General features: G+C 45.5%; 1 protein-coding gene across 4 annotated transcripts in view; it reads right to left on the bottom strand.

The window, feature by feature from the left end:
- Positions 1–13,128, bottom strand: part of Nckx30C — a 97,573-nt gene that overhangs the window by 57,135 nt on the left and 27,310 nt on the right. For 3 of the 4 annotated variants that reach the window (XM_065494532.1, XM_065494536.1, XM_065494533.1), the window contains exon 3: positions 11,107–11,130. The exons of the other annotated variant lie outside the window; for it this stretch is intronic. In XM_065494532.1, the coding sequence (XP_065350604.1) occupies positions 11,107–11,130 (24 nt within the window). The remainder of the gene's footprint in view (positions 1–11,106; positions 11,131–13,128) is intronic. 4 annotated transcript variants of the gene reach the window in all.

The raw sequence follows: 13,128 nt of genomic DNA, 5'->3' as shown, positions 1-13,128 counted from the left end.
GTCAATTCAAAATAAGAAAATTCTATCATTTATTGGAATTTTCCCTCATGACAGCATATAATTTAATTTATAAATTTTAGGACCACGCTCGAGCTTTACAAAATGTAGCTTGCGTACGCTGGCGGCCTCGCCGGTCGTAATTCCTAGCTAATGCAACAAAATTTCGGCCCAAACATTTCGCTGCAGCACCGATTTGCTCGCTCACAATGTTCACACCGATCGTGTAGTGGGGTGGGGGGGAGCGCCTGACCGATTCTAAGTTAGGCAACGCGCGCAGCCGGTGTGCTCACCCGGTTGCGTAATCAGGACACGAATGTTTTTAATCTGTTCGTGGGCATTTGAATGGAACTACTTGATGCTTCCGTTGCGAGTAGCAGTAAACAAAATTTACGACAGTTTCCTCGATTTTCTATTAAAAAGTGAGTGCTCGTAAAACTTGCATGAGCTAGCATGGCATGCCGCGCTTTTCTATACCGGAACGGCAGTAAATCCAAGAGAAAAGAGAACGAAAGCATTTATCGGCATTCCCATTTTTCACGGACTGCATTTTTTCTAGATTGTGTGCTTTTGAAATTGGATTCTTTCCGAGACTCGGCAGAGGTAAAAAGTAACTGCGAAACTTGGCTAAAACTTGGCACTCCTCGGAAGCAGCAATTTGCGTTTAGAAGCTCGTAAGCGCGTCATTAAAAGTTGCAGTTCGGTAATTAAATTTTAACATTGCACTCGGTCAACAAATTATGCAACCTAATTGAACACTATAGCGAGCGAGCGACCTAATTAGCAACAGAGCGTTGTTTAAAAGCCAGCGGCAATTTGCAAACAGAAGTCGCTCGAGCAGCATTTTCACGAATTAAAATGCAACGCGCAGACAAAGGGCAGACGGAAAAAAGTCGGACCAATCTGTGCTCGCTCGGCAAGCAAACATTGACATACACAGCGCCGGCTAAAAGCATCCACGAGTGTTGCGAGTGCATGCTCTTGATTAATTATTCCGTTTCATGCCAATTGGGCCAAGCCTCGTGCCGTAGCCGCCGGGCAGGTAGCTGTCTTCGGCAAAAATTTGCCTCTCTCGACCTGCAGAGGGGACAAACATCACGTGTGCCGCGTTTTCCATAATTCCACCGCTTTTACTATGCCCGTCGCGCGCGCCAATAAACTGCTGAGCCGGCTGCTTTATGTGCCGCGGGCTGCGTGCAGCAAGAGACGCCTTCAGGGCCAGATGCTCTTGAGTTGCACCGGCGACACCCTAGTTATAGGCAAAACGTCAACGTACCTCCACCATTAATCTATTTCCTATTTGTTTTTCGCACGGGACTTCTCCTTTTTCCGATACCGTCCATTTGAAATTTATGAAAGGGGTTGCTCAAAATATTAATACCCTTTTGCCTGTCAGGGAATCAAAAATATGCGCTTCAAAGAAATATTTAGAAATATTTAATGAAGTAACTTCCCACAAGAACGAAGAGGCATAGAAATAATAATCATAAATTTACAAATAGTCAAGAATGGTAAAAATATTCGAGTTTGATCAAAAATGGGAACGAGTGTACCCCTTCCTTCTATCACGAGTTCTGAGCCTATTTCGCCTCTCACGCGTATGGTGCAGCCACGCGCTCCCACGACATTAAAATGTTTTAAAAACTGGGTTGCGAGAAAATTAGCTTTAGAATATTTTCTAGTGGTAAGCCAAATTCTTAAAAATCATTATTTGTTCCACTAAAGTGAATTTTCCTTGACAAGTTAAAGACCATTAAATAATTAATACTAAGCAGCAGGATAAAGGGGGTCAGCAATAAAAAAAATGCAATGATTTAAAACATTTTCTAGCAAAAACTTGTGGAGCTTTAATTATAACTCCAAGAAGGGCAGCTTGACATGTTTAAAGAGAAAAATGGTTAAGAACAAATAGAACATTCGGATGGCGTCCACCATAAAAGCATCCGATCTTCCCTCGGCTTGTGTCTCGTTTCGATTCATCACGAGCGCTGTGCACTTGTCGCTTTTCCTCATAAATACTCTTTCCCTGAGAACAAAGTAAGATGCATGGGAGTTGGGAGGCCGCGCGTCCCGTGAGCAATTCCAGCCGCTCGTGCCGCAACTTTTCTTGATATAGCGCATGTCGTTTTGCTTTTATCTGACGTATCATTGTGGCTGCTCCAAGAGGAAATGTGGAATTGTGGCCGCTTGAATGTGAAAATATATTATTGCGACTGCGGGAGAGAGAGAGAGAGAGAGAGAGAGAGAGAGAGAGAGAGAGAGATTTGTTCGGGAGGGAATACAAAAGGGCGGGTCGCGAAGCAATAAACCTGCTGAGCCCGCACAAAACACCACGGATGCTCTGCCCATCCACCAAAAGGCAGGAAAAAAATCGCGAATTCGAGTGAGTGCTCGAGATGCATGCAGCCTCGCGTCACTTCTCTGTCTGACTCATCTCTTTTATCGCGATGCTGGGCGGAGAGAGGAACAGATAGGATACAGTTTATGCCAGTCCGGGCTGCTTTTATCGGGTGACACGAAATTGGAGATTTGAAAATGCGGCCGCCTGACACTTTGGCTGGCCAATAGAGTGGAAATTTTCCACCAGTCGCGGATCTGCACAGCCATCTTGCGTTCTGCAACGCTCAGCAAGATTGAAATAATAAATAAAATTAATCGAGAAGGATGTTGATATTGATTTTCCTTGTGTCTGGTCCAGTAAAACTTCTATTTCTCTTTTCCTAAAACGATTCTAAAAAATATAAGCAACGAATGACAGCCATGAAGAGATACTGCGCGGTGTAATTTTTTTTAAATAAAAGCTCGTTAGCGTTTAAGACTCTCTCATTATCATGAATTTAATTTAAATCTGGCCTTAAATTCTGACTGAACAAATAAAGACAGGTTACCAATTTTAAAAATGGCAGAGAAAAGGCTTCAGAATCCTCATAATCCGGCAACGCAATATTAGAGGAGTTGATGCACGATAACAGTTTCTCGCAGTGTACTTGATTGTATCCTAAAGCAAAATTTTTTTCTGCTTTCTGAAAATAAAATCTGTGCAAGAAAATTCGATAGCAACGCATCCCATTTTTTTATATCCCCCAGTCGAGACATTCGAATTTACGGATTGCCGATCTTACAAGAAATGATTTAACGAAATAAAACTGACAGCCATAAAATGGGGAAGCGAGAGTGACTGCAGTTGCATTTGTCAAGCCTCCCGGGGAGACGCGAGAGGAGAAAAGGTCTTAAATTTGGCACTGCTACACAAGCGCGAAAAATCCCCGGGGATCGCAGCCGGTGATCCGCGACCTGTGCGTCGACAAAAGAGAAAGGAATTTGGCCGGACACACGACGCTGCCGGGCAGTGACATAAAGGTTAGCTTCAGCGGCCAGGGAGCGGCGGGAGGGCGGGCCATTTGTCGGCTGCTGCGTGCCGAGGTGCGTGACGTCAGCGCAAATCCTTTCTTCGCCCCGTTCTGCCCGCTCTCACAAGGCCAGCAAGCAAACTTTGAACAGGCTGCGCTCTTGAATTCGATGGGTGACATCACACGCCGCCCGCGAGTAAGCAAGCTGCGCCATTAACACGGCTGAACAACCCCCCGGTGCTTTCAAATTGCGCCCGACCACGAGTAATTCCCACCTTTCTACACCTGTTTCGGGGCCGCACGAGCGCAGCACCGGGCGAATTTGTTAAACTAAAGTGGATGGACGCTTGCGTCATTGATTGTTTGGACGTGCAAATGTGTGCGTCATATTCGACATTTCGATTCGAAAACCGCCAACGCACTTGGGGAGTTTGTGCCGTGTGCCGCTCGACTGGTTAATTTTAGTTGGTCGGCTATACACGTTCAATTTTCAGCCGTCCCATGAAAGGCCGTGACCGAGAGGGAACAAGCAAAATTAACATTAATCCGCTGAGTTCAAATTTAGACGTGATTAAAGGCAAATTACAGGCTCATTTGGGAGCAAGGCGTAAAAATACGTTTCTATAATAGAACGGGAAAATAATCAGTTACCAATAAAACTTTATTAAATGAATATATAATAGTAGTATCACAATGTCACAAGAGGGTATTGCTAAAATATCTCTAGTGATTTGGTGGAAAGTGAAGGAGCCCAGTTAATTGTCGTTATATCTGATCGGTCTCTACCATCCTTAAAAATGCAATACAGCCTCAAATCTTCTAATTTATATAAGCTCTAGTAGATTCGTTTGAATATTAAAATACATTTTGTAAATATTGTAAGAGTTAAATTTTGATATCTGTTCCGTTTTAATCATTTTAAATTATCTTAAATATATAATACAATATATTGCTTGAAGATTTTCGACTTACAATGTGGTTATCTCCAAACAGCAGATACAAATTTAATCAAAATTTTCTACTTTCCGAATTAATACTGTCTGGTAAGCACGAAATACGCTCAGCCGATCGTATAAGTACTGAATAAACACTCGTGTACTTAGCTCGTTTAATTTCAGACACGCTAAATAGCAATTCCTCTTGGAAAATGTCCTTGCGGCTGAGAGCGTACTAAATTTGATGGCGTTGTAAAACATAATTTACGCGCAAGTTTACCAGTGAAAGTTAAACGCGCATAGTATTCTGAACAAAATAATAGCACACAGGCAATTAAGCAGGCGGTCGAAACCACTGCTGCTCATTTATACACCCGAGTAAGAGAGAAAGCCGCGCGTAGTGCGCGCGCGAGTGTGTGCACGCGCAATTATAAAAATTTGCAGTGAGCAAACAAGTCGGTCTCGCGAGAACTTTCAACACGGCACCGGCGGAATTTCTGGAGTGCGTGCTAAATGTATAATCACTCCACTTAGCTGTTGATGCTTACATTCCGGCCGGGCCGCCGGACAATTGTGTTAACTTCTTGCTTTGCTATGCCTTCGGCTCTTCCTAGGCCAATTGCCAGTGAATAAAAGGTCTCTATTTTCGCCCAATTCCTCTTAACTAGGGAGCCTCGTAGAACACAAACACGCTCCATTCCTAGTCAGCCATAACTAACTTTATTCAGGGGTGTGTCCCAACAAACGAAAGTGGCGCCAGCGCGCGAACAACAAAGTGTTCATCAATTAGAGACATATCAATTCCTCCTGCCTTAGTTTGAACAGAACATAATTTGGCAAAATCAAACAAATGGAAAAACAAATAACCCAACTTTTGCCCCACCAAAATTTCACGCCGACATTGACTTGCACTTGATTGTACCTCACTCATTTTGCGTGACAACTTGAATTATCAGCCTCTTCTTTTATCGCAGCCTCATATCCATGCCGTTATTTCATCACATAGTCTTTGAACCTTGCGGGCAACCTCACGTCTCTATTTGGACGAACTCGAAGCTCTCGTACCGGCGTTGTCGGCTTTACCGGAGAGACCGGACCAGGCTCCGAAAGTGCGTGTTCCTCCTCCAGCCTTGGTTCAGGCAGTTCCAGCGGTACCTGAGGGGGCTCAGGATAACCCTGAGGCAGTTCCTCGTCCATACGCACGGTCCCGGTACCTGGCACCTGTCCTGTTGGCTGTAGTTTTACTTGGTCCGCATGCCTCTCGACCGTACCATGGCTCGTCTGCAACAGCACTCGCCGAGGACCCAAGGCACGTACGACCTGAGCTGGCTCCCATCTAACTTTTGGGTCCCTGTAGCTACGACAAACTGCTGCTTGCTCGGGCAGGGGTATTTTTGGCAACTGTTCCACTGCCAACATTGCTTTCTTATCTCTGATGCTCTGGCGTTGTACTAAAGCCATCTCCGGGCGCAGTCTATCGAGCACAGTCTGTGGCCTTCGGCCCAAGTTGAATTCAGCCGGGGCAACCCCAGTTGCTGCCAGCGGTGTTGAATTGTGTCCTAGTAGATAACTATCCAGTCTCTCAGGCCATTCTCTCTCCGGGACCTTTTTAAGGAACGTTTTCACAGTCTGCACCGCTCTTTCGGCAAGGCCGTTGGTCTGTGGACTGTAAGGGGGCGCGAATATCAGTTCAATAGATTGCTTCTCACAAAAATGCTGAAACTCTTGGGCCCTGAAAGCGGGACCATTATCGCACACCAACATGTCGCACAACCCTTGAATCCTAAATAATTTCCTGCAATACCTAATCACAGTCTCTGCGTCCATATTTTTGGTGGCTTCGGCGTCAATCCATCCGGACAATCCATCGGCGGCTACGATGAAGGATTTTCCTCTAGACACTTCAAAGAAATCCAGATGAACTCGTCCCCACGGGCGGTGGGGCACAGACCAAGGAATGATGGGCGCCTTTGCTGGAGCCTTATTGAATAATGCGCACGGCTGGCAGCAAGCGCTCACTCGGGCGATCTCGTCATCCATGTTTGGCCACCAGAAGAACTGCCGTGCCAGTGCTTTCATTCTGGTCTGTCCAAAATGATTACTATGCAGCAATTTCAGTACTCCGGCACGCAGACTCGTAGGAACCACTGCTCGCTCTCCAAATGACAGCACTCCATTAGTCACTCTCAATTGCGGCCACCTTTTCTTGAATTCTTCGTAGCCTATCGGCAGGCTCTCAGGGTGTTTACCTAGCAGAATGCATTTATAGACGACTTGAAGCTGCTCGTCTTTCCTTGTCTCGTCCTGGAACTGCGTCAGCGACAGTCGGTCTTTGGTTTCCACCACTTGCAGAAATGCTATTCGGCCTTCTTCGTCCTCGTCCTCGTCCTCTTCGCACGGCAGTGACAATCTGGACAGGACATCGGCATTAGCATGCAATTTTCCAGGTTTGTGGACCAGCACAAAATCAAAATCCCTCAGGAAGACGCAATACCTCTTCAATTTTGAAGGCAAGTCATCAGCCATAGGCTTGCCCTTGGCGAAGATTCCAAGCAGTGGCTTATGATCAGTCACCAGCTCGAATGGCAGTCCCCACAGGAATTTCTTCAGTTTCTTGACGGCCCATACGACAGACAATGCCTCCACCTCAATCTGTGAATAGTTTAATTCGCTTTTCTTCAGGGTTCGCGACACACACATGACAGGTACCTCCTGGCCATCTTGATCCAGCTGACTCAACACAGCTCCTACTCCGCGTTTGCTTCCATCACAGGCCAGGCGGAGCGGCTTTGCGGGGTCGAAGTACGCCAGTGCAAACCGTCTCCGAAGAACCTCCTTGACTCTGTCCCAAGCCTCTTGGCACTCAGTAGACCAGTTAAACCGGACACCCTTCTTCAATAATCTGTAGACAGGGGTCAGGATAGCTGCTTTGTTCGGAATGAACCGGTCATAGTAATTCACGTACCCGAGCCAGGCACGCAACTCATCCACGTTTTCCGGCATTCGCATATCGTCCAAGGCTTTGAGTTTCTCTGGTGTAGCTCGCACCCCCTCTGGCGTAAAGCTGTACCCGAGGAACTCCAACGCTGCAACATCGAAAACGCATTTGGTGAGCTTCACTTTCAGGCCATTGTCTTTGTAAATTTGGAGAACTGCTCGAGTTCTGTCGTATAACTCTTTCCTTGAGTCTGCCACGATCAGCACATCGTCAAAATATACCTTGACCCCAGGAATGTGCCCAATCAAAGTTTGGTTCTTTTCTTGAAAAATAGCAGGGCAGATTGACAATCCTGGGGGCAATCTCAAAAAGCGGTATCTACCTTTGTGTGTACTGATGGTCAGCATCCTGGACGACTCTTCGTCCACCTCGAACTGCAGATAGGCATCTGCCAAGTCAATTTTAGTAAAATGACTGCCAGGTTTCACACCGGAGATCAGCTGGTCGATTGACGGCAACGGGAAATCCGCCGAAGCGCACGCAGGGTTGACGGTCGCTGAAAAATCGGCGCACAACCGCACTGACTCGCCCTTTTCCACGTACACTACGGGCGTCGCCCACTCACTGAACATTACTCTCTCAATCACCTTTTTCTTCTCCAGCTCATCGATCGCTTTGCCTGCTTTCTCTCGCAGACCGAAAGGGACATTTCGTGCTGGAAACTGTCTTGGCTTAGCGGCAGGCTTCAAAGGAATATGGACAGGTTCTCCCTTGTACCGGCCCAACACTGGTTCAAATACTTCTGCAAACTCACTCAGCTCAGGTGGCAGCTGTGACAACTGGAGTACTTCAGGCAAACATACTTTCTTTGGGGCCCTAGGAGGTATTCTTGTAACCCCCAACTCCGGAACTTGCACTGAAATCCCCAGTGGCTTGAACCAATTTCTTCCAATCAGAGCAGGGCCTTCCTTTTCCATGACAAGGAGTTCCAACTTCACTTGCGGCGCACCCTTTGGCTTCACTTCTACCATAATTTTCCCAGCAGCTCTAATATCTCCACTTTGGCCCCAAGTCTTCATCTTCACATCACTCGGCTGGAGACAATTAGCATCAGGGAAAAAGTCTACAAACGTTGGCCAGCCAATGAGTGAGTATGTTGCTCCCGTATCCACTTCCATTAACAGCTTACGACCAGCCAGTGGAATTTCCAACTCGATTTTTCCCTGCTTGGCTGTCGGCATTGCTTCGATCTGTAACAGGTAGTTGGTAACAGCTTCCGCCTGTCCTTCCTCCAAATCCTCTTCCTCCTGTACAAGGTGAGCACTACCCTTTTTCCCTTTAGCTTTACACACACGAGCGATGTGTCCCTTCTTCTGGCAAACGAAACACTCCGCATCCTTAAACGTGCAGTCTGCTCGCTCATGCCGGCGGCCACAACCAGAACAAGACAGTTTCTTTTCGTCCTCCTGCCCACTTCCCTGTCGCCGTTGCTGCTTCTGGAACTGGCCCTTTTTGCCAAATCTCCTGGCTGCCGACTCCCCCATCTGATTCAATGTTGCTGCACCGGATAACGTCTGGGCACTCATCGCAGCACGCTCATGCGCATAGATCTTTGCCGTCACAAAATCCCAGGTCAGCTTGTCTGAGTCTTCCGCCAAGAATTCTTCTTTCAGTTTTATGTTTTTTAAACCACTGATAATCTTTGGCACCAGCAACTCCTCCCTTGCCTTTAAACCACACTTCGTAGCCAAACTTGACAATTCTGCGATATACTCAGCAGCCGGCTCCTGTGGTCCTTGCACACGCTGGTTGAATTGATCTTGATAAACGATCTTCTGCGGCTCGTTTCGCACAAAGTATTGCGACAACCTTGCCGTGATTACCTCAAACGATGCCTCTTCCGGCATGGTCGGCGTACAGATTTCACTGATGATGCTGAAAGTCCTGTCATCTTGGCCATCTACAAAATAGTCTCGTTTTTCTTCCGCATCCGTAATCTTCTGCACCCGAAAATGGAAAGCCCACCTTTGGAGATACTCATCGAATGATAACGGTCCGTTCGGATTAAACGGATCAGGCCGTCTCCCTCTTCTTGCTCCCTCGCGAGGCACAGGTCGTTCTTGCTCGTCCTCCGCCATCTGATCCTCTTGATTTTCAGCGATATTGAGAATCACTCACACGTTTTGACGGCAAACCCATACGCACGCGGTGTACTTCTTCAGAGATTTGCGGTCCGCTTCACACTTCCTCGTCGCCAATTGTTAACTTCTTGCTTTGCTATGCCTTCGGCTCTTCCTAGGCCAATTGCCAGTGAATAAAAGGTCTCTATTTTCGCCCAATTCCTCTTAACTAGGGAGCCTCGTAGAACACAAACACGCTCCATTCCTAGTCAGCCATAACTAACTTTATTCAGGGGTGTGTCCCAACAAACGAAAGTGGCGCCAGCGCGCGAACAACAAAGTGTTCATCAATTAGAGACATATCAAATTGCAACTTTCATTGCTCCCAAACGGACGATTCCACCATGGATAACCAGCGGCTAGTGCACGTGCACCTCTATCAGGGGTCAGAGCAGGATTCCTGGACCGAAACATTTTAGGCAAAAATCTTTGATTGTATAAGCCGAGATGATATTGTTGTTGGTTCATCTTGTAAATTATTTAAATGAAACACAACCTGCAGAAACAAGCTAACGAAAACAAAAACAAACGAATTTTCGGGAAAATTTATTCAGCGTGGATAAAAGTAAATTTTTATTTTCTACAAAATTTAATGAAGCACAAGCCTAATTTGGAAATTGATGCTTTTTTAACGCCTTTTTTAAGTTTGGTTAAGGCTTATTTACGCTTAGAGTGTTTCAAATAATATTAAATTACGCACGATTCATTGCACTTTTTCGCGTGGCGTTTCAAAAGGAAAATATTTTTAGATACTACCAGAGAGTGAATATAAAACTGAATATTTAAGTATGCTTAAAATTTAGGATCTTTTAATTTTGCGAGGTCGATACAAGTCACGAATCTTTGATTGACACTGTATAACAATGAGCCCCATTAAAAATCGAATTAAAAGACAAATTAGCTTGCAAGCATTAAACGAGTTTGATGTTTTTAGATCGATCATATATTTGTTAAGGTGAATGTTGTCTTAAAAATTTCTTTTAATAACTCATGCTTATACTTATTGCCTTACAATTTTAAAATTCGTCGTCTAAAATCCCTAACCCAAATTATTTGAATTTTTTTACCTTTACATTCTAACAACGCAAATAAAATCTGTCGAAACACGAAACTTGTGATCGGGTCACTCGATATTCGCTTTATGATCCGGCTTTCATCTCTAATCTCAAGGCTGTGCAGCCTTTTAAAAGTACATGTGTATAGTCTTGACCCGAATTGCGCCGAGGGCGAATTCGATTTCGGAGTCTGGTATCGCTTCTGTAAACAATGCCACAAGGCGGCGGTGCACGTTTCGTGCCACTTTGCAGCAGAAAGCAGCGGGTGTTCGCAGGCGGCATTCTCACGTGAAAATACCACCATTCCATTTGCATACACGTTGTGAAAAAATTTGCGAGGAGAACACGTGTCGGTCGTACACATACAACAAGCGAGTAACGAGAGAAGAGACGCGCAAACAAAGAAAGCCGTGCAAAAAGCCATGTTGCATGCAGAAACGCAAAAGGGAGGTATCGAGAGAAATAAGGAGGGAATCCGCAAACAGAGGGAGAATATAATTATTCCGTCTGCTGTTTGGAGGGAGGCGAAATTGAAAATGAGCAAAGAGAGACAGGCAGACAGAGAGGGATAGGGAGAAAAATGTACTCCTGTTTTTCAATTTTTTTATCTTAAGGAACAAAACCGATGACGAAAGAATTCAGGACACTTACCAAGGCTTGTGCTGCACTCTGGTGCTGGAATCGGAAGAAATTACATTTTAGTCATTCAACACTGAAACAGGATAGACTTTTCTTTGTTCAGAGAAAAATTCGAAAACCAACGGAGCAGCTGAGCGAAGTGTGAGAAGTAAAATAGTAAATGCTAGATGAAATGATAATGAGGTTCCAATACAGTGGCGACAGAAATGAAGAATGAAAGAAAAACTTCTTATAGTATAGAGGAGCAGATGTGAGATTTCGCGTGGGAGAGATGAACGGGAGAAAAGGGAACCATTGAGGCGGTCGCGGTATTTTGACTTGCGTGCCAATCGTCAACTTTCTTACTCCTTTGAAAGTGTCAAAATTCCGCGATTCTTTGGAAAGCACAATGGGTTTTGAAAGCCCAAACGACATCACACAGTCAGTAAACAACCAAAGTCACGGCTAAACATCAATGGATCGTGCGTCCGGGAGAGGCGGGTTCGAGTAATGCATTTTGGCTGAACTTGATGGACAAATAGCTAGAAAGGAGGGGGCACAGCTCGGCACAAAACACTACATCGACACACCAAAAAGAGCACGCGACGCACGTGGACGGAGATGAACAACGCAGAAAGTGAAAATGTCAACATTGATGCGTGACAATCATTAACGCCAGCCGTTCGGCGCGGTGAGAGCTACGTGTGAGAGTATACAGAGTGAGAAAGAGATAGATAGATTGATAGAGAGAGGGGGGACAGATAGATAGCATCAATATTACGGTGGTGAGTGAGGAGTGGCTCGGTACTAGGAGTCAGCCAGCTAGTTAGTTGGTTGGTTCGAACTAGCGTGAAAATTGCTGCACAATCGGCATGAAATCGAGGAGAGAGAGCAAACTGGTCGCTCTCTGGATGTAAATGCACGTTCGCTTGTTTGATGAATAAATTACAGAGCGTGAGAGTTTGATCCAGCAGTGGGGGTGAGTTAGTCGGATCGTCTACTAGATACGTACTGCAGCGGCAGACACAGTGAAACAATGTAGAGGGAATAAATACCTGAGCCGAGGTCACTGCTTTGCTTTGGAGTGCGGAAACCTGTATTCGGTCGGCGAGACAAGAGAGAAAAAGGAAATGTCACGTCGGTGGGTTGTAATTTCGGATTATATTGTGCTTATTTTATAACAGTTAATTAATTTTATTTGAGAATCGAGCATCCATGCTCTGCTTTTGCGTGATATTGACTTTTGTCACAATTAACTTTAAAGTCGTCGTATATTTGATGGAATAAAACAGATTTAGAGTAAAGCTGAAAGTTTGTATTTTCATCAGTTCTTTATAGCAATAACTTACGTCAAATGCTAGAATTTTAATGAGAGCACTTCTTGGCTTTTAATGCATAATTCAAATCACGTGTAAAGCATTTAAATAATTCATTCACATCGATTTAAATGACGATATTTATCATTTCGCGTGCTGCTCAACTTTTATTTTCGACATGCATCGTCGAGGAGCGGCAGCTAATTTTGCAAAGTTTGCGAATTCGGCCGCGTGTCTCGAGTGTGCAGTGTATGCAACCCGTGCGGCGGGCGTGTTCAGCGGAAAGCTCGATGGGCCAACGAGCAGGGGATTATGTGCGTTGCGCACTTTCAAGAGTGGGCTCGAAAAGGCCTTTTCAGTTCGAACCTGTCACGGCAGAGCGAACAAAGGACCGCAACAAAGCATAATTGGCGCACGAATTCGCCAACTGTGAGCACAAAAACAAGCCGGTGTAAAATTCATCCGTTTCGATTCAATATTTCGCCCTGGCAAAACGGCATTCAGGTCTCGTTATAAAACAAACACGATCAACTTTTTCACCCAATTCACTCTCGCGCGCTTGTCCACTGCCCAGAGTTTATTTATCATTGTTTTTCCGCGGCTGTTCGATTGACTCCGCCGCTGGCTGGCACTTTTGCCGCACGCCACGTATGTACCTCTACGCTAGATCTTTTTTTCACGAAAGTACGGGCGCAATTATTATTACCCTCCACGGCCGGCAATTCGTCGAATTGGAGGA

Source organism: Cloeon dipterum, chromosome X (assembly GCF_949628265.1).
Source record: "Cloeon dipterum chromosome X, ieCloDipt1.1, whole genome shotgun sequence".
In the NCBI taxonomy this organism is placed as follows: Eukaryota; Metazoa; Arthropoda; class Insecta; order Ephemeroptera; family Baetidae; genus Cloeon; species Cloeon dipterum.
The sequence above is the reverse complement of the archived record's forward strand: the minus strand, read 5'-3'. Positions and strand labels throughout refer to the sequence as shown.